The sequence below is a fragment of the Scomber scombrus genome, chromosome 15 (assembly GCF_963691925.1).
Source record: "Scomber scombrus chromosome 15, fScoSco1.1, whole genome shotgun sequence".
In the NCBI taxonomy this organism is placed as follows: Eukaryota; Metazoa; Chordata; class Actinopteri; order Scombriformes; family Scombridae; genus Scomber; species Scomber scombrus.
This window is the reverse complement of record NC_084984.1, coordinates 23,145,773-23,167,766: the sequence shown is the minus strand read 5'-3', so window position 1 is coordinate 23,167,766 and position 21,994 is coordinate 23,145,773. Positions and strand designations below refer to the sequence as shown.

General features: G+C 39.0%; 1 protein-coding gene across 1 annotated transcript in view; it reads left to right on the top strand.

The window, feature by feature from the left end:
* LOC133995307 (synaptic vesicle glycoprotein 2C-like) overlaps positions 1-21,994 on the top strand; it is a 38,240-nt gene extending 16,246 nt beyond the window's left edge. The window contains 11 exon segments of the mRNA XM_062434648.1: positions 4,350-4,501; positions 13,693-13,712; positions 13,714-13,830; positions 14,068-14,157; positions 14,253-14,363; positions 14,464-14,552; positions 16,563-16,727; positions 18,209-18,342; positions 20,577-20,780; positions 20,965-21,124; positions 21,811-21,994. Coding sequence (XP_062290632.1) covers positions 4,350-4,501; positions 13,693-13,712; positions 13,714-13,830; positions 14,068-14,157; positions 14,253-14,363; positions 14,464-14,552; positions 16,563-16,727; positions 18,209-18,342; positions 20,577-20,780; positions 20,965-21,124; positions 21,811-21,994 — 1,426 coding nt within the window.

Here is a 21,994-nt window from a genome sequence, read left to right as displayed (position 1 = left end):
AAAGTTATTCTAAAACGGAAAGTCCCATATTCAAATCCACGGTTAAGCATTGATTTGTTTAAACCTATTAAGTTCAAATATATGAATGAATATTGATGTTTTTGTTAAGAAATGTGTTTGATCATTGTCTTTCCTTTTGCCTCATAATGGACATATATGACACACATGACTGTCTATCTAACTCTCTACAAGAAAGCAAATAAATAGAATATCCCCAAATCCTGCATTATTTGTTTAAGGAAAAAAAAATAGATTTACACAGACTTAATCAAACAATAACAATCAATAACAACAGACAGCACCATATTAACATATCACATCATAGGTCAGCACATGCAGACAGGAAAAAAAGAGCAAAATAAAGACAAAAGAAAACACACGTCAGCAGTCTTGGCCAGCCTGAGTGTTACATGGGGGGCCCCCATACTGATGTGACGCCTTCTTTTATATGATATCTGAGATACTGAGGGGGATATAGTCAAGGAAGGGTTGCCACAGTCTATCAGAGGAGCATTCATTGTCCCTAAATATTGTGCTCAGTCCCTCCATCGGCATAACTTTGCATATCTCTCCATGCCATTGATTCACAGTAGGAGAAAATTCCTATTTATGAAATTAACACGTTCAAAAACTGTCAAATTATTCAAATACAATATCACATTAAAGCTGCAAGCAGTGTTGGGCGGGACATCGCACCCCTGCACCTGCGGGCCGCGGCGTGCATTTAGACGCATTCAGACCCGGGCAGATATACGTTACACACACACACACACACACACACACACACACACACACACACACACACACACACACACACACACACACACACACACACATATACACACACACACTCACACACACACAAACACACACACTCACACATATACACACACACTCACACACACACACACACACACACTCTCTTTCTCTGCCTCTGCCTCCAACACTTTGATGAGTCAAACAGGAGAGGAACATATTTCCAGTGAAACCTGTAGATATGTTTGTTGTTCATGCTCATGTTATTCGTGTTTGATCTAGACTTTGACAACAATGTTGGTGAAATAGTTGACAGTCTGCACAGATATCTAAAATCATAATAATACAGTCAATAAACTTGAACTAGAAACAGAAAACTGAGGCACCTTTTCCTTATCAGGTATCATGACAAGTTTTCTCCACTGGGTGGCACACTAAGACCACAAATGAACCTGGCTGAGCCAGCTGCACACACACACACACACACACAGTCGTTGCCATGGTAGTTAACGACTGCAGAACATGACAACAGAGCATGCACAGACAGAATGGAGATTCGGGATTGAATGGGAGAGGAACAGGGTGCACATGTGTGTCCGCAGATCAAAAAGTATAAAACATAGCCAGATCCCACATGTAACAGCAAATTGTGCACTTCCTGTTGGATTTAGGTCAGGGGTGTCGGCGCGTGATTTGTAGGTCTTGATAAGACAAAAAATTGAGTTTTGGTTTGATCTTTCTACGACATTCCTATCAGGCATAGTGGCCGTTTTAGTGTTTCTAGGTGGCGCTAGAGAGTTCGACGTTGTTTTTTTTTTTCAATTTTATCAAATTTTTCGCCAGACCTGATGTGCGTCCAAATTTGGTGAGTTTTGGAGCAGGTTTAGGGGGTCAAATTAAGGCTCAAAGAGGCGGTAGAATAATAATAAACAATACAAATACAATAGGGTCCTTGCCTCCAGGCAAGGGCAGGACTCCCTTCTGGAGTCCTCGCCCTCTTGCCTTTCGGCTCGGTCCCTAATTATAAATCATGATACACTGTGATACAAGGAGAAAAAAAAGCATTTGAAACAAGACACCAAGGACAAAACTAATCTTATTTTATGTTAAACACTTTGCTTTCCAGGCAGAAAAATACACCCAGAGGCAATTCGTCATGGAAATAATGTTGACTTAAGGAACAAAGAAGCTGTGTTTTGCCAAAATACCAAAAAAAAAACTCTACTCAACATTGCATTGCATTGTGATATATTGTTTTGTATTGTAATGCATGCTGAAATGGGCTCCAGAGCCACATTAGCTAAATAGAAATAAAAGTAAAATGACATAAGAACATAAATATCCTTTATAACAGAGCAGATGTAAGTTGATATTCTTAGTCTGCTCACACTTCTTTTATTAGCCATTCCTCCATCGTCCAACACAATGCTGATGTTTTGTTTTTTTGTGCTGATATGCGAGGAACGGTCATTATGACTGAACACAAACTATGTGGACTCATTCCATATTTCCAAAGTGAATTCAATAACATCAGCACTTTATGACAGTCTGTGCTGTGTTTCACTTCACTAACAGTTTGCCATTTGGAGTTTTCTCAAGTAATTTATTTGGAGTTGTGAAACAAACCAGCGAGAAAGTCACTGCAGACACAGATGGGCTCCTGCTCGACACCTCACTCATGGTCAGGTTTGGGAAGGTTACTTTGGAAATGTAATAGGTTACAGATGACTAGTTATCCTATTTAAAATGTAATTAGTGATGTAACTATTTCAATTACTAAATCAAAGTAATGTAAAGTTTTGATTACTTTTCTAATTTTCTAACCAATGTTTTCAGCTGTTAGGGTAAGTGTTCCCATAAAGCACCAAAATCTAAGTTCAGCTGTTTTTCATGGATACTGACATGATTTATAAGGGAGATCATTTCTTATAAAGCAACATTTATCTCTGTATTCATTAGTTCAAGTAGATTTTGTAATATAAAATAAGGATGTTTTATGAAAAAAGTAAAAAGTATGGCATGGGATTAATTGGTACTGTGACACCAATTATCGAATCCAATCCACTTTATTTATATAGCACGATTTTAACAAACACAATGTTTCCAAAGTGCTGCACAACAATATAAAACACAATAAACAGATAACACAATAGAAGCACTATCAAATTAAAAATTAAAAAATTGAAAAGATTGGATTGGATTGGACACCTATTAATGTGTGCTCCAAATAAGCCTGTGTCATTATTTATTACAAATTTATTAAGGAATATAAAGAATTAAAAGCAGCAATATGTGTGTTCAGTAACTATGTAACTCCATTAGATATAACTTTACTTCCCAACAATGCTCGTGGTCCAGTTCAGTGCAGCCACACATCAGACAAACACAATGACATGACGTTATGTGATTGTATTAGAGTGGGTCAATTGTAGACATTGTTGCTATAATGAAAACATTTATTCAAAAGCCTAAAGGATGCCTTTGATTCTGTGCAATAATGTAACAAGGACCTTTGAGAGAAGAGAGCAGTGAAGATACATCAAAGATTAAATTACACACTTGCAATATCCTGTTTGCTGCAGTATGGTGGCTTTTCATTTTGTGCGGTCAGTAGACAGCAGCATGTTTACTTCAAACACATTTTAAGTCATGGTTGACAGTGTTGCTGCTCCCTGAACATATCAGTTTAAAAATAGGACGAACACTGTTTTTTATAGTATGAATAAGACAAAACATTCAGAAAAGAAGATGTTAAATTCAGTTCCAGGCATCAGAGAACAGGACACACTGGACACATCATGTTTGTCCTTCTCGGAAAAGTCAAAATGAACTTAAATCTAACAACTCCAGTGGCTGATTGCATAATTATGAGCCGTCTGTCTGATGCATGTAGAGGGTTTTTTATGGGAAGATGATTGTGAGCATACATTTAAAGAATCTGCTGGACACATCTTCAGTGATGTTCCTGGAATCATCAGGTGTTTCGAGTCAAACATCCTCCTCCAGGTGACATACATCCTGCTCCAGGTGACATACATCCTCCTCCAGGTGACATACACCCTCCTCCAGGTGACCCATCTGGGGCTGATCAGACCCCAGTTTGTGTCCAAATGGCAAGCTACCATGACTCCATGGCTCTCATCTCTTTTGATCCACAGCCATCTTGAGGCTTTCCCTGAGGATGACTCTCTTTCTTATGCGCAGATGAGCCTCAAATGCTTATTTAATTTAATTTATAGGGGACACATTAAAGAGGCAGGAGCTGAAATGTTCTATTTCAGAAAGAGGCTGAACTGAGGGGCTGCATAAAGAACCAGTATAAGATAAATAATTAGATTTTGAACTGCAAATCATGCAGAGATTTTCTAGTAGAGCCCCCAAATAAAAACCTGGAAATGTGCATATGTCCTCTTAAACAGTGACAAATGGGGAAATGCAACTACAAACTCCTTTGCTTTTTCCCCCCAAATGATTTTCTGCATAAATTTGCTTTGCACGAACATAAACATTTGTCATTGCACACATTAATGTAAGACAAATGAAGGTTGGCTTCTGAAGCATACATAGCTAATTACAGCAAACTGTATTTGCAGGATCGGTGGAGCGGTACCAATAGTATTCTCGTGGTTTGCGGAGGTGTTGGCTCGGGAGAAGAGAGGAGAGCATCTGAGCTGGCTCTGCATGTTCTGGATGATCGGAGGAATTTACGCCTCAGCCATGGCGTGGGCCATCATCCCACATTACGGTGAGTGACGCTTCTGACCTGATGAACGAGTCAAAACAATGCCACGCTGATGTTAGTGCCGCACAGCACTTTTCAGTCATTTGTGACAGCATTATAGTTATCTGCTTCTTATGAGGGTTACTGATTTTGGCAAGTTGGGCATTCAGCAACTTGGTGGATAAAAGCAAGGCAAGAGATAATGGAAGACAAGTTAGTAGTAAGAGAAATTTGACCCATTTTTTTTAAACATTTGATAGTTGTAAAAACACCATATACACATTTGTATCAGGACTTTTTCCTAATAATGGAAATAAAATGTTGTTTTTTTTAAAAATGTTGTTGATACACATTTTTGTATACGCAAATGTACAAAATTCCAAAAAAACACCATTAAAACATGATGTTATATTTCTCATATTCTATAAAAATGTTCTCCTGGACCATAATATAGTGATTGTAAATGTCTTTTTTCCCCCATAAATAACTAGAATACACTTTGTTCACTCTGTGACAGCTTCAATGAATCAAACATTTATTAAAGACTGATGGGGAATGAATGAGTCAGCATATAAACAGTATGTAAAGGTTAATCACCAATATACATAAAAATGATCGACACACAAGAAAAAGTATGCAAGACATATGCAGAACTTTTAGACACTATACAGAAGCTTAAACTGCACAGTGGAAATTAAGGGAAAAGTTTCAATCCCACACTCTATAAGTTTCCCTTAGTGACTGAAATTCTATCCAGAGTCACTCACATCACCATCACTGCAAATAGAAATGGCTATAAAGTCTGACTTCTCAGTACAGCTCTGCTCTTGATGGTGCTGCCTGCTGTAGTGGTGCAAATACAAAGTAACATGATAGATAACGTGCAGAAAGGAATTGCAAATAACCCCCCCACCACCACCACCACCACCACCACCACTCATGGGGCTTAATTTAGAAATCAAGACCCTCTGGTGTGCACACAACACAGAGCAGGTGGCAGTGTAGGTGGAGGCTCCGACAACAGTAGCAACAGCAGCAGAAAAAGCAACGCAGCATATGTGCCAGCCTACACAGTGCATATGAGTACATACGAGCATAAGCACGTCTTTATTCATCTTACTATTTTTTTGTTTACCTTTTTGACCAGATGTGATACTAGTTCATTTCATTTCATATCTTCAAATGACATTCTGCTTTATTTCCTAATTTCCCTGTTGAATCTCCACCTCAAGGTTCCTGAACTATTTCAGAGTCATTTGAATTCTGGTGTAAATACTTGGCTCTACAACTTCCTGTGCTCATTTAAGCTTTATTTTTTTCAGTTCAAGATTATACACATAGAGCACATCTCTGTTCTCACATACTGATGACAAATGTTGTAAATGCCACAACCTGTTCTGCCTCAGTTATTTGCTTTTATCTCACCCACAAGTTTGATTTACATACACAGGATTTTTCTAAAGCTGTGTCCATTAATTGCAATATTTAGCATTCCACAAAATCTGTTTTATTTCACTGCAAAGTAAAGAAACTTAATGATTTTACATCACTGATAGCACAGCGCTGAGTTGTACTGTGTTTGAAATCTCCTAAGCCAATATATGTTTTTTCTAAATGGCAACCTTTAACAATGTATAAACCCACAGAAGCATCACAGAAGCACATTGCATTCACCAAAGAAAAAGAAAACACAAAAAAATTGGAGACCTTATCTCATAATTGTGACTACATGCGGCTAAACTGAACTGTTTTAGCTGCAGCTGAAGAAGAAAAAAAGGCAGGTCAGGACTTTCCATCTGAAAAATCCTGAGGATTTTAGACTCGTGTGCAATGTTGACACAATAATAATTTCATCCACACCATTCAGGGACATTAATATCTACCACTGTCTCAAACCAAGGAGGAAATAAAAGTGAATGAAATCAGGAAGCAACATCACGCCTCATAGTACAAGATAGTATTCTTGTAATTACATGATCCGAACCTAGTTATTATTAGATGTTTTGTTGTAATAATGAGATGTTTATGTACATTTCAGCTGGATTTAAGCTTCACAATGGGAGGTGGCTTATTGCAGTTAGCTGGAGCTCAGTGTGACGTCTTTAACCTGCAGTTAGAACACATTCAGTTCATAATCATGTAGGACAGCAAATAGTGACTCATCCTTTGACTGCAGGAGCTGGAACCGGTTAATATTAGGGGTTTTTTTTAGCCTGAGGAAGGACTCGGAACGATTGATTGAGCAGCAGAATAGTGGCTGATTGATTTTCTGTTGATTGACTCGCTGATGAATCGACTAATTGTCTCAGCTGTTACAACTTCTGTCTCTGTTCTGGGGATTTTCTCCGGGAGGGATTTCTGGGATGTACTAAAAGGCAACTATGAGAGGCTGTCTTTTTGTGCTTTATCATGGTCGGGAAGGTTACTTTGGAAATGTAATAGGTTACAGATTACTAGTGACTCTATATTTAAAATGTAACGTAAGTAATGTAACTGTTTCAATGACTTTATCAAAGTAATGTAACTTATTACATTTAATTACATTTCTAATGTTCTAACCAATGTTTTCAGCTGTTAGGGTAAATATTCTCATTAAGCACCAAAATCTAAGTCCAGCTGTTTATCATGGATACTGACATGATTTATAAGGGAGATCATTTCTTATAAAGCAACATTTATCTCTCATTTGAAAATGTTCATTCAATGTTCAATATTCATTAGTTCATGTAGATTTTGGAATATAAAATAAAGATATTTGATGAATAAAGTGGGTTTAATTGGTACTGTGACATAATTTAAGCCCATGTGTGCTCCAAATAAACCCACGTCATGATTTATTTACTAAATATAAAAGAATATTGATTTCAAAGAACTAAAAACAGCAATATATGTATTCAGTAACATGTTCATTATTAAAAAATGAGGAAAAAACCCTCCTGAGCAAAATCTTAAAGGTCTGACTTCAGATGTAACCTCCTTTGTTATCATAATTTTCATCAGTAACTGTAATAGATTACAGTTACATTTATTTTGTAATTAAATTACATAATGCCATTACATGTAACTTGTTACTCCCCAACAATGCTCTTTATGTATTTAACTCTATTTCAGTAAAATGCAATGATACACAGCAGTGTAGCAGGCAAGCTGTCATCTATGTTGTTAATTTTTTATCTTTCTTTTACTCAAATCTTGCAGGATCCATCTACAGCAATCTTTCATAATTCGTGTCCACATCACATCATCTGCATAATCAATATTTGTTCTCATTCTGTGGACTTTAATGTAACAGTGTTGGAAGCAGTGGGGGGAAAAAAGAAAAAAAAGATAGATGATGAAAAAGATAAAAGGTTGGCTGATATCTCATAACGTGTAGTGATCGTGAGCTGGAGGATAACAAAGAGGGAATGTCAGAGGATAAGAACAAAATGGGGCGAAATGAAATCAATCTGGTGCGGAGGGGTGTGGACAAAGAAAAGAGGAGCAGAGAAAGAGATTATGGGGACAAGAGAGAAGGAGAGGTGGAGAGTGCACTTGATTTATGTGGCCTGTGTCAGGGATAATCGAAAGGTGAAAGAATACAGCGCAGGGCTAAAGGGAGTTGGAGAGAGACAACAAAGAGAAAGGGACAGAGAGAACTAATATTACAGGAAAGGAAGCAAGAAAGAATGAAGGAGAAGAAGAAGAAGGGTTTCTTTGTTTGCCATTTTTCAGGAACATGTTGATCAGATATAATGAAGTTTACTCTTGGACGCCGGCCATCAGGACACTAATCTCTCCTGGGGACAATGCTCGGAGTGTGTGACTCTATAATGTCTCGGCACCAGGTTGATGAAGTACTTCGACCGAGTGGTGTACTTATCTAGGACAAAGTCAAAAGACCAAAACAAACGTCACTACAACATGTAAAGAAAACTAGAGAGAAAACAACTGTAAACTTTTATATACTATATAAAAAAAACACTATAAAGAAAATGTGTGCAAGCTTGAACACACTCATTTCTTTTTATTACTGATTTGCATTTGCTCACATTTTCTGCCTGAGTTGAAGCTAATAAAGAGGACATCACATACTGTGCAGAGGAAGAAAGAAAAAAAAAGCATGTGGACAAAGTCAGATTCTGGTGCAGTGGCTTCCTCTGAGGCTTTGATAATATTCATTTTCTATTAAAGTCCATTATTTAAAGTGAGAAACCTTCGCGATGACCCCTGAGTCATCTTGTACTTCTTGCTGTGTGGTTCACCTGTCTGTCTGCAGGTGGATCATTAGAGGTAACCTGGAACACCATGTGTGTTCCCTGCTTGTTTAAGCCTTGCTGCAGTGCATATTTCTCTCTCTCTCTCTCTCTCTCCCTTTCTCTCTCTCTCTCCCTTTCCCCTTCACGCACCTGTTTGCTTGATTTAGTATGTGTTGTTTTAAGTTATTCTGATGCCTTTGTTTTGCACCTTACAACACCCACACACGTCTTATACTCACACTGAACACCGCTGATATCGGCACCCTTTTCTTCACCTTTAGTTCTTCAATTTGAGGGTTTTTTTGTCTTCAATATTAGACAGTTAGTGGCATAAAGGCCGACAGGAAACAAAGGGAGAGAGAGTTGAGTATGACATGCAACAAAGGTTCCTTGCCAGACTCGAACCAGGGAAGTTGCGTTGTTGTATATGGCACACACTGTAACCATTCAGCTACAGACGTTCCCCCCTTTTTAACCCTTACATACTGTTCAGGGGTCGTATTTGACCCATTTTTCACATTTGAGAGCTGTAAAGACACCATATACACATTTCTTTTAGCCAGACTCTTCCTAATGTGACCCTGAATATACAAAAATGGAAATAAAATGCATCATTTTTTTGTTGTTTGTACAGCTGATACACATTTTTGTCTTGTTCAAATGCCCAAATTTGACCTAAAATTCAAATATGCATAATCTATTATAAAAAAAAAGTTCTCTTGGATCATAAAATAGTGCTAAATAAATAGAATACATTTCATTAAGGATTAATTAAACATTTATTAATGACTGGTGAATGTGAATTAGTGTAGAGACTTAACTATGAGTCAGATTATGAACAGTATGTAAGGGTTAATTTGGTCTGATTTAGTACAATATCCTATGTTTAAATGTTATGAGTCAGTAAATGGGGGCTCGTCCAGGATTTGAACCTATGACCTCTCAAATGATTTCAGTCCTGGCTGATTTAGTGACACCTGTGTATTTGTTTACAGCACAGCCAAACAAACTCATTTTAAATAAATAAGACAGTCAATAAGTTGCCTTTTCAACAGATCCACTGTGAAATACATAATTAAATGACTTGTTTTGTGGACACATTTGCTGTCAGAGCTAACCTCTGCTAAAAAAATTAATTAAATTTCCTGTGGCTGCTTCACAACAAAAGCCAGCTCATGTGTCACCAGCTGAATGTTTTTAATGTGAAGCAGCAGCAGTGGCTGTAAACGTTAGATTTGTTATTAGCAGTAACATAAATACAGCTCTGATTCAATGTTGAGAGTAATGCTCATAATGCTCGATTACATGCTGCATCATCTCCTGTGAAGGCAATCCACACAGGAGGGGCGCACTCTACCACTAACAATGAAAACTACACTATAGAGAGGTAATTACACAATGTAGATACACTGAATGTATGCTGCTGAACCAATGCCAGCCATTACTATAAACTGTACTATCAAAAGCATTGGTATTATTTCATGACAATGCGAAGGAAGACAGACAACATTTAAACTGTGCAGCTATTAAAAGATACATAAAAACTTAACGTGTATATGTAATGAAAACTCACAAAATAATGGGAGTATATGGAACTTTTTGCTCATCGTTTGGACACAAAATACATTTAAAATATGTTCAAAATGCAGGATTTTTATCCCTGGATAATCCCAAGTTCTCCACAGTTTTCTTAGAGACTATTTCTGTGGTAGAAAGAAGCTCCAGTAAAAATGATTTTTGCCCTTTACAGAAACTTTAACACCAAACTGTATTTATTTCAATTAGTATTTCCCTTTTTTTCGGTTATTTGACTTCAATAATTAGCAGATAAACACCAAAATAAGGATGTAATGTTTCATATGTTTGTGTGCGGTCATGGCAGATGGCCGCCCACCTAGAGCCTGTTTAAAGGGCGAGTTATTTCTTGCTACTGTTGCCAAGTGCTTGCTCATGGGAGACTGTTGGGTCTATTTAAATTAAATTAAAGAGTACCGTCTAGACCTGCTCTGTGTGAAAAGTGCTGTGAGATAACTTCTGTTTGGCGCTATATATAAATTGAATTGAATCACACAGTGTTTGTGTCTCTTGTGCCGTAGCTGGTTCTGTACAGTAGTAGTATCTAAAGATAAAACTTTACATCTTAAAGCTCTCTCCATCTGTCCTCACAAACTTTATCTATGCGAGTGAGTGCGAGAGCGCCGGCCGAGGTTCATAATTGAGGTCAATTGATTAGATGCCAGTATTTTAACACATTTTTTCTCCGAGATGCAGTGGTGTGTGGGTAATAGGTTCCGCCGCAGTGCTCTTTGCATTGACTGCTGAACAAAGACCAGAGAGCTGTGTGTGTGTGTGAGTGTGTGTGTGTGTGTGTGTGTGGGTGTGTGTGTGTGTGTGTGTGTGTGTGTGTGTGTGTGTGTGTGTGTGTGTGTGTGTGTGTGTGTGTGTGTACCTGAGTGTATTTCAAGGTCTTACGAGTATGATACAGTAAAAGGAAATTAAGAATTACAAGGAAACCTGCCTTGAGCAGCGTTACATGCGGTGTGTGTGTATGTCGCAGTGTTTTGTCTGTATGCGTCCCCCCAATGCTTTAAAATTTGTGTCACAGTGCTGAATGATGGCCAAGGTCTGTGTGTGTGTGTGTGTGTGTGTGTGTGTGTGTGTGTGTGTGTGTGTGTGTGTGTGTGTGTGTGTGTGTGTGTGTGTGTGTGTGTGTGTGTGTGTGTGTGTGTTAGCTGTACTCACTTACTGTAGAGTAGGGACATAAATCTTGTTGAGTATCTGAATCAGTCAACCATTCCCTCCAGTCCATTATAGCTATAATCCCCCTAACGACACACACACACACACACACACACACACACACACACACACACACACACACACACACACACACACACACACACACACACACACACACACACACACACACACACACTAACATACTTCCTTGATACTGATTCTCTGATACAGACTTGGCTGTATAAATGAAATTCAAACTGAGTGGCCCCCCCAAACACTTTCAAAACTACTGTTATATAAAACTTGCTGATGATCGGTGAGCAACAATACACTCCATCAATTCCACAGACTTCACTATAAATTGGAAAGTAATAGGAAGGTTTGTAAGCTTTGCTGAAAGCATCTCGAACAACTTTCTAATAAATCACATTTAAAGTTTTCTGCTTTTTTTTTTTTTTTTAGGTTTTGTAACTTGTAGCCAGAAGGGATATTGTTCCTGATATTACAGCCCGAGTTACCGAACTTAATACTTAATTGTGCTTTTTAATACATGTTTTACTTACAGAGACATCACACATTAAATATCTAGTAGTATCTAAAAGTTTCTTTCATTATGGGAACTTCTGAGAGCCCTATAGTGTATACTACATATTAAACTGAGAAAACTCACATTCCAGAAAGTAAGTAACACATGTCTACTATCATTCTTTGTGAGTTATTGGAAAGCTTCTAAAGTCATTGGAACTGAACACTTTTTAATAAACAGTTCTCAGTTTCCACTGCTTCTTTCCCACATTATGCTTCATCTTCTATATGTGCTTATCAGTGAAAAGCAAATGTGGCCTTCAGGTTTGGTGTTTAACTTCAGCACATGGTCACATAGACTCACATTTACATTGACTCTGACCTGCCTAGACTTACGTGTAAGTGTGGTACCCAATCCGACTGTTACACGCATATTATTTCACTACTGTGGCAACTGCTTGTCTATTATTTTTGAAAGTTTATTTACATTATTTTTCAAATTGTCTGGCAGCCTTTTCTTTTCTCTTTGGTTTTAGTTTTTCCTTTTCTGTTACCTGTCTTTTATTTCCGTTTGCTCTTTGTATTCTCCATTTGAGGTTTACATATTATGCATTTAATTTCTTATAAATCTGAAAATGACAAATAAAGTATTAAAACCAAAATCACCGCATGTAGTGCACATGGATTATGTTTAATATATCCACACATCTTCTATTTCTTTGAAATGGCTAGTTAATTAAAAGCAATAGTGTCAATGTCTTATTTACATCCTGCAAAGGTACAAGTAACAAACGACCGCATAAACACTATAGTTAAGTGATGTCCCCCCTACTTTCCAAGCTGATGAGGATTGCCTTAACACAGCTTTAAAAAAAATTAGGACAACTGATTGTGGGATTGTGAGGTAGTTGGATCCTTTATATTCTGGCAAAGAAAAACTGCATTTCGTGGCCGCTTTTGGAGAAGCCTTCAACATGAAATACAACCTTTCAGTCCTCTTTATGTCTCTCTCCATGGTGCTGAAAAATTCAAACTCCTTTACCCCCATTCAGACACCCCATAGCAACATCGCAGAACACCCCTAGCAACCTGTTGAGGATGCCCTAACAATCATGCAAAACACCATAACAACCATCTGCCATACCTAGCAACCATTTAGATGCAAACTGGTGATACTGAAGACATCAACCTGAACGCACAGAAAGTATCTACCAATAACTTAGCCACCATGTAGCCATCCAAGATGGCTTTGGACACCTCTTCCTTAAGACAATGTAACCTTTTCTAAGTTTCTGTTGCAATCAATAATTGATGGAAGTGAGATAAAGACAGAGTGTAATTGAGAGAGAGACAACAGGAGACAGAAATGATTACACTGTGTATCTACAGATGCCAAAGATTGAACAGTGAAACTCTGGAAGTTGCTGACTTGTCAGTTATTTAATTTCATTTTGCTATCACGTATATTTGTCCACAAGTGTAACAGACTGAAACATAAAGTTTACAGTCCGTTACAACAACCTTTAGGGGGGTGAAAGAAAATAAATGAATGAAAACAGATTGAAACCACAAAAGATATCATATTTTCTGTGTTCATTTTATGCTTTTTGAACTCTGGCCTGATGCCGAACCACATTAGTTTCTGACTGTACAGTATGTGTGTGTCCCTTTTTCCTCCTCCTCCTCCTCCTCCTCCTCTTCCTCTTTGTGCAGGCTGGAGTTTCAGCATGGGTTTCAGCCTACCAGTTCCACAGCTGGAGAGTTTTTGTGGTGGTGGTGCGCGCTGCCGTGTGTGTTTCTGCAGTGGTTGCTCTCACTTTTATGCCTGAGAGCCCTCGCTTCTTCCTGGAGGTAAGAGTGAGAGAGACTGTATAAGTTGCCATCTCACTGGTAGCAGTATGATGTCTTCTTAATGGTATCAGAGAGTATAAAAGCATTTGTGGACAGTTAATAGTCAAATATGGTTAGAAATATAGAAGCTGAATAATGGCATAATAGAAGTATAAAGAGAAGTTAAAATCCAAGGGACTCTGGAATGAGACTTCCTAATGTGCATGCACACATATATTCCCTTTAATTCTCCCATAGATGGGTAAACATGACGAGGCCTGGATGGTGCTCAAACAAATCCACGACACCAACATGCGTGCCCGTGGGGAGCCTGAGAGAGTGTTCACCGTGAGTACAACACCATCTCCACTCCACTTCCTATTGCATCTTTCCTATTGCTGCAGTGCCACCAGCAGGTGACAGATCAGTGTCTCCCCCTGCAGGTGAACAGGATAAAGATCCCCAAACAGCTGGACGAGCTGGTGGAGATGCAGAATGAGTCAGCCAACCCTGTGCTCAAGGTCCTCTACAAGATCAAGGCTGAGCTCAGAGGGGTATGATGCATTTGTTGTTTTCTTTTGTCTTTCCACTGACTTTTCATGGTTGTTAAGCTTTAAATTGAATATAAGTCTTCCCCCTTTTTTTCCCTAACAGATCTGGTTGACTTTTATGAGATGCTTCAACTACCCAGTGAAAGACAACACTGTGAAACTGGCAGTAGTCTGGTTCACTTTGTCCTTTGGGTAAGACTTTGGGTGATTTTCTGCACACACACAGTCACTGACGTCACCTCCAGCTCTTCTTCTACATTTCTTCATGGTATTATTATATGCTTCCGTCATTGTTAAATGACGCTACATATTGCCGTTGGCGATACTTAGCTGAGTCACTACTACTTTCCAGCTTTAATAACAGAGTTTTAATGAAATACTTAGCGCTGAGGCAGATGCTCTTTCATTTACACCCTCTTGATGAATGCTGACAGGTTAGATCGTGAAGAGCCTATTTGAGAAAGAGTGTCACTTTTTCTGCCGGCTTCTTTAATGAATTACAGTATGGACATGTCGGGAATGTTCAGCCCTGAGGACAGTCTTTTGAATGATTCATTCTAGTCTGGTTGAATTTTGTGTCAAAGCTTTATTATTATACCTCAATTTTTTGCCTCCTGTTTTTTTTAATGTCTTGTCTGCTTGTTACATCTTCTTTTTCCCCACCCTAAACTAGATCCAGGATTGTTTTCTTTTTCTTTGTGTCTTCTCAGCTCAGAAATAAGAATAAACCAGCTTCACTTCTGACACTACCTTGCCCCGTCCTCCTCTGGAGACGTACAGCACAGCCAATTACACCGTTAGCAGATGTGTCATTTCTCTGACCCTCTGCTCCTTGTTTTTTAATGAATACATAGACACACACACATATACAGACATTTACAGGCACAAATACACACACATACACGCACCCACACAAGCACAGGTAGCTGCTTCATTACCCAAGTTAATTAAGATGATCCTAAATACAGTGCTGTAATAAACCTTTTTGAAACTCACAGAATTATAACTTTTTTTCTATGAATATGTCGCCCAGATTCACCTCAGGCATATAAGACACTGCAAATGTGCACTGCATGTTATGAGTCAAATTCAGACAGAAAAAAGCAGCAAACACAAAAGACTTTTGAACCTTTGCAGACTTTTTTCCCACCACAAACTTTACATCTAGCTAATTTGGATGCATGCAGTATTTTTAGGAATATGCACCTGTTTGGAGTGAGTGAGGATAACAGAGCCCTGTTACATCTCCACTCAGATCAGATTTTGACCTAATGCATGTGTTGGGTTAGTCAGACAGTGATATACTATATTTGGGAATGAAGACGTTTTTATCACCATGTTTAGTATGTTGTTACAGAACCAGACTACAAAATGTAGCATCGCTCTCACACACTGTTTACAGTTTGTGACTGCTCTGATCAACATTTACGTATCCACATTTTTTGGAGGGGGGGCAAAGTGTGGGGGAATATCATTTAGGTCACATAATGTGACCTAAAATGACTCAACCAGAACAGCTGTGATTGGCTACTATAAACCCCTCTGTGAAAATGTGAAAATGTTATTATTAGTCAATTTCCTGTAATGCTTTTACGTGTCTGGGTTTTTTTTTTCGGTCTACATGTTATTTATATTATTAATATATTTATTATTATCATTGTGAAATGTTTTTCATAATCAATTGAAACTATATAAGCCTCAGGTAATCTACCAAAAGTTCATTCATAGGGTATACTACCAGTTTCCACTAGAAAACAGTGAAAGAAAAAAGAACTCAGAACAATGGAAGGGAGCCATTAGATGCAAACAAGTGAGAGAATTTAATATGCTCACAAATAAGAGGAAGACTGCCAAGCTTAAAACACCTTGCAGTCCAGAGTAGCTGCTGGAGCCTTTTCTGTGTTCCTCATGTGATCGCTTGTATTCATGCACATATTGAGCATCTTTTCTCACTTTTTGGCATCTGATGGCTCCATTTCTCAGAGAAGAATCTGACAATTACAATAGCAAACAAATGCATTAACAAAACAAACCAAACACTTCACATGAAATAGAAAAATTCACCTCAGCCTTCATGTCTATTATCTTGAGCTTATTCTATTGTCAGACATGGCCATGAATTCAAAGTGAGCAGTACCAGTGTGGTCTGTGTCAGCAATGATTTTGAACACACTTTACTACAGAAGCTGATGCTGTGTGCAGGTACTACGGGCTGTCTGTGTGGTTTCCGGACGTCATCAAGCACCTCCAAGCCGATGACTACGCCTCCAGAGTGAAAATCCACAACAACGAACGCATCGAAGACTTCACCTTCAACTTCACCCTGGAGAACCAGATCCACAGAAATGGAGTGTTTCTGAATGACAGGTAAAACTGGATGCATGCAGAATCTCAATCCAACCCCAGTGTTCTCCCACAACAAAGGGATTAATGCATAAGAAATGTGTGCAGACGTGTGAAATGATTCAAACCAGCTGTGATGTTAACATGCTGAGATCCAGACCTGTGAGCTTCCCCAGGCGCAGCGTTTGTGGTCAAAGCTGCTTGTCCCGTTGTGGGATAGCAGCACTATTCGTCATTCCCGCAAACAACACACTGCTGCCGGTAATATTAATCCTGCCTCCTTTATCTCCACAGCCACCAGGAAATTTAAAGGCTTATCTCTTTCTCTCTCTCTCTTTCCCCCTTTCTCTCTGTCTCTCTCTCTCTCTCTCTTACCCCCCCACACACACTTACATGCACTAACACACACACACACACTTACACACTCACACACTTCTTTCTCCTGCCGGTGATGATTCTCACTTACACAAAGGCCAAGGAAAAGACGCATCGATATGCTGTTTTTGTTCTTTTCCACTCTCGCTGCGGACCAGCATGCAAGTTTATTAAGAGATTGAATCAAGACCAATACCATGCTGCTGTGCAACAGATCAATAACGAACTGGTTAGCGCTGTCATATTAGATATGCTCAAGAAAAGACATGCTGGTCTTTCCTTAAGCAGCAATGGAAGAAGTACTCATATCATACATACATCATACTGTATTCTTCATATTCTATAAAATGTTCTCCTGAACCAGAATGTTAGAATATGAACAGTATGTGAGGGTTAAGTAACAGCACAGAAGTATTAGCAGCAAATGTGGACATCTCTGCAGAAATATACACTAAAGTTGGCTGTAATCAGGGACATTCATTTGGACTCATTTGAAGATACTAAATGTGTAGTTTAGTTATGAAATCGATACTTGATATGCAGTAAAACAGGCTGACAAGAAAGATATTTATGTAGGATGAAAAGTTTACCGGTAGTGGTTGTTGGTCTAAAGCCGTGTGCACATTTTTCTGTAACTCCTGATTTGGTGAGGCTTTTTCTTTTTTGAGCTCAGCATTTGTTTATTCAGAGAATCTGTGTTTGGTCAGAGCAAAAAAGGCAGTGGGCTGGTGATTTATGGACGTACCCATAACTGTGTATATTTAGGATGATAGGAAATGATTTTTCTTTTGTTGAATCTATAATGTTGGATGCAAAACTTAATCTGTTAAGTAAATTGTAAATGTTGCTGTCGGATAAATGTAGTAGATTAAAAAGTAAAATATGTTCCTCTTACGTGTAGTGGAGTATAAATATCAAGTGCAATGGAAACTTAAGTACAGCACAGGGATTAATGTACTACATACCTTCCACTTTACTTTATTGCCACAATCTAGCAGAATCTGTCTCAAGAAGAAGAGATCTGATTAAATTGAGTAAATAAAAATGACCCCTGTTTTTACTGGTTGATGCTTATGATCTTTCTTTACTCTAATTTCCCGCCTCCATTTCTCCTCTCTTTCCTCTTCCAGGTTTATCAGTATGAGGTTCAAGTCGGTCACTTTCATCGACTCCTCTTTCCTCAACTGCTATTTTGAGGATGTCTCCTCAGTCGGATCCTACTTCAAAAACTGTACCTTTGTAGACTCCTTCTTTTACAACACTGGTGAGTTTACACCTGCCAGATTCACTCATGTTCATAGCATTCTTCTCCTGTGTGGTTTCCTGTACTGAGGTATATCCTTTCCACACCAGAAAATCCTATTATACTGTAGGTGCCTTACACATAAGTCTCTCTTAGTCTCTCTGTCTCCTTCTGACAGTTCATTTTGGATCTAACGTCCAGGCTTAGAGAAGAAAGAATGGGTTTGAGCATTTATGGCTTTGCTTTATGCCACTAAATTACTGCTTAACCTCTCTGCCCCTGGCGCAGATTGCCTCTCTCAACTCAGGTGACTGTAGTTAACAAAGAAACTGAACCAGGCTGGGCTGAAAAGAACAGAAAATGGCCATTTCTAACCGCACAAAGACTCCCGGACTGATGCTTTTGTTGTACGTGATGTACATGATTCTCTGGGCAGAAAAACGATACGAACTCAAGACCATGGGACCAAGACGTCTGCACAAGCATCCAAAACATCTTAATAAATTCATGCTGTGCTTTAAAAGTGCAAGACATTCATTTCAGAGCTGACAAAAAAAACGAAAGGAGGAAGCAAAACAAAAGGCAGAGAGGCATTTTTTAATGTTCGGAGAGAACTGGCACTGATTCAGACCTTGTGGGAGCGCATGGTAGAAAAAAATAGTTCCCTCCAGCACTCAGGAAAGCGCTGAACATGGAAACAGTAAGGGCATGTCAGGTCGCTTATAATGCCTCATGGGAAATGAAGTCTCTTTGCCCCCAGCAATGTGTCTCTGGAGAGCAGAGGATAAAGAGAAACAAGGGGAGACATAATGAGAGAGAGAGGGAGGAGAGAGAGCGGAGGTGAATATTTCCTCATCCCTGCATCTGCTCAGGTCTATTATTACACAATTTCTACTTAGGAACAGAGCAAAGAGACATTTAAACTACACAGATCGTTAGCATGTAGTGTAGATATGAATATCCAATACACACATGGTTGAGAAGGGTTATGTTTAAAAATGAATATATGCAAGAGTAAGGATTTTTATTTAACCTTTATTTGACCAAAAGTTTCTTAAGATTAACAGGATCAAGGATCAACAATTTGGGAAATATGATAATCTACTTTCTTGCCGAGAGTTGTTCGAGAGGTTTGATGGCACTCTCAGACATGATAGCAGCATTAATGATATTCAGATTTCCCAAAATGTCAAACTAATCTTTTAAAATATTCCTGATAGGCAGCAGTAACACTGACTCACAGACAAAAAACATAAACACATAACTTAAAATATGTCACAGATTATAATATAATAATTAAAACTCAAACAAACCTTAAAATAACTAAATGTTGCACCTCAAATTGGCTACATTAAACTCTTAGGTGACCAGAGGACTAAAATTTGTTGTTGGGTCTCCACTGACACCTCATGCATTGTGTGTGTAACCATGTTGGCTCCCATAAACCCTCATTAAGTACAGATCACATAACAGACTATAAGGTATATGAATGAACTTCGCTATATGCTTATATACCAATGACCAATATATGGCAATTGAATTAAACACAGTTATATTTGAGCACAATGAGAGACCGAGCATCCTGGGGGGGCTTGGAGCAGAGCCACCGCTCCTTCACATATAGTGGTTTGGTATCTGTTTCGGATGCCTCCTGGATGCCTGCAGGTGTTTCAAGTGGTAGGAGACCCATGGGCAGACCCAGACATGCTGGAGGTAGTACTTATCTCTCCTGGCCTGAAAAAATGCCTTTAGATTCCCCAGGAGGAGCTGGAGGGTGTTGGTGGGGGTGAAGGATGTCTGGGTTTCTTTACTCAGTTTGATGCCACTGTGACTAGGTGTTGATAAGCAGTGGAACATGGGTGGCCAGACAGGATACAAGACAGAATCACCAGATTATCTAGTAATGCAGGAGCCACCTTAGTTGTGGTAGAAATTATAATTAATGAAATTACCAAAACCAATTTACATGCAGGGAGCACAGGATTTTTGCAGGGCTTGTGGCAGTTACCTGCTTTGCCTGTTGGTAAGACAACCTAAGAGGAAACTAAACACCACCAAAAAGTACATTAATGAGATAAACCCAACCTGATTTTAATAAACCCCAAAACGTCAGCAGAGGACAAAGCTTTGGCAGCAATGATTTAAATTCATAGAAAGAGACCGCATTTACATCTATAGAAGATAATAAAAGTTCATCCTCTTTCATCATTTAAACACAATGTCAAAACGTTCTCTCTTGTCTCCCACCTTCACAGATATTGACGACGCCAAGCTAACAAACTCGATGGTGATCAACAGCTCCTTCCACCACAACAAGACAGGCTGTCAGATGACATTTGACGATGACTACAGCGCCTACTGGGTCTATTTCGTCAACTTCCTGGGAACGTTGGCCGTGCTGCCTGGAAACATCGTCTCTGCCCTCCTCATGGACAAAATAGGCCGCCTTAGCATGTTAGGTATGACATGTCATACTCTGGTCTTTGCTGACCTGCTGTTTTGGCTATAAATAGCATGCATTCCTCTTGCAAAATGTCTTTATGTCTTCTGATTTCAACCCTTGTATCTGCGTGACTTCTGGTGACGTAAATGAGGCTATTTTGTGTCTGAGATGTAAAAGATGTGTTGTGTCGTGTCCTGCAGGAGGCTCCATGGTGCTTTCAGGCATCAGCTGCTTCTTCCTGTGGTTCGGCACCAGCGAGTCCATGATGATCTTCATGCTCTGCCTCTACAACGGCCTCAGTATCTCCGCCTGGAACTCCCTGGATGTCGTCACTGCTGAGCTGTACCCAACAGACAGGAGGTGAGTGTTGCTCTCACTGCATATCACCTAGACTCTTACCTTTGATGCATGCCTGTGTATAAAGTGTTTATGAAGCATTTCAAGTTAGATAGCAGTATTAAAGTTCCCTTAACAGAGTAAAGAATCTGGGCTTTATCCCTGACAATGTGTGTGCATACATCTTAATCCAACATGATTAAAAGGGACCTATGATGCTTTGTTTTTCCTCCTACAGACAAATATATAATATCACAGTATTGGATGTTGATCTTAAAAGTGGCTGATGTGTCAAATAGATGTGTTTTTTTCAGAAAGCAGGTAAGTAAACAGTTGCCTCCTGTAAAAACGGCCATTTTTTCTAGTCATACCCACCTCCTCCTGATATAGATGTCGCCATATAGTGAAGTCATCTGAACACTAGATGGCGTAAACGTAACTACAGTTCATTTTTTAATTTTAGACCTGTAGTTTTTTTGTGAGTACAGGCTGGATGAAAAATATTTATCATGCCACTGAGTGAACCTTGCAGTGAGATTATTTGTATAAGTGTTTCTTAAATCAAGAATGAACTTTTAATATTTTAAAATAATTGATTCAGTAGTTTTCAAAGGAAATATTGCAATGCATTAACTTTATCAAGGTATTCAGTAAAACAGCCGACATATCTGACTCTCTCTGTTCTTTCTTCCTTGTCTCCTCGTCTTCAGGGGCACGGGCTTCGGCTTCTGTAATGCCATGTGTAAACTGGCAGCGGTGCTGGGCAACCTGATCTTTGGCTCGTTGGTTGGCATCACCAAGGCTATCCCCATCCTGCTGGCATCGGCCGTGTTGGTTGGCGGCGGGCTGGTGGGACTCCGACTGCCAGACACACGTGCCAATGTCCTCATGTAA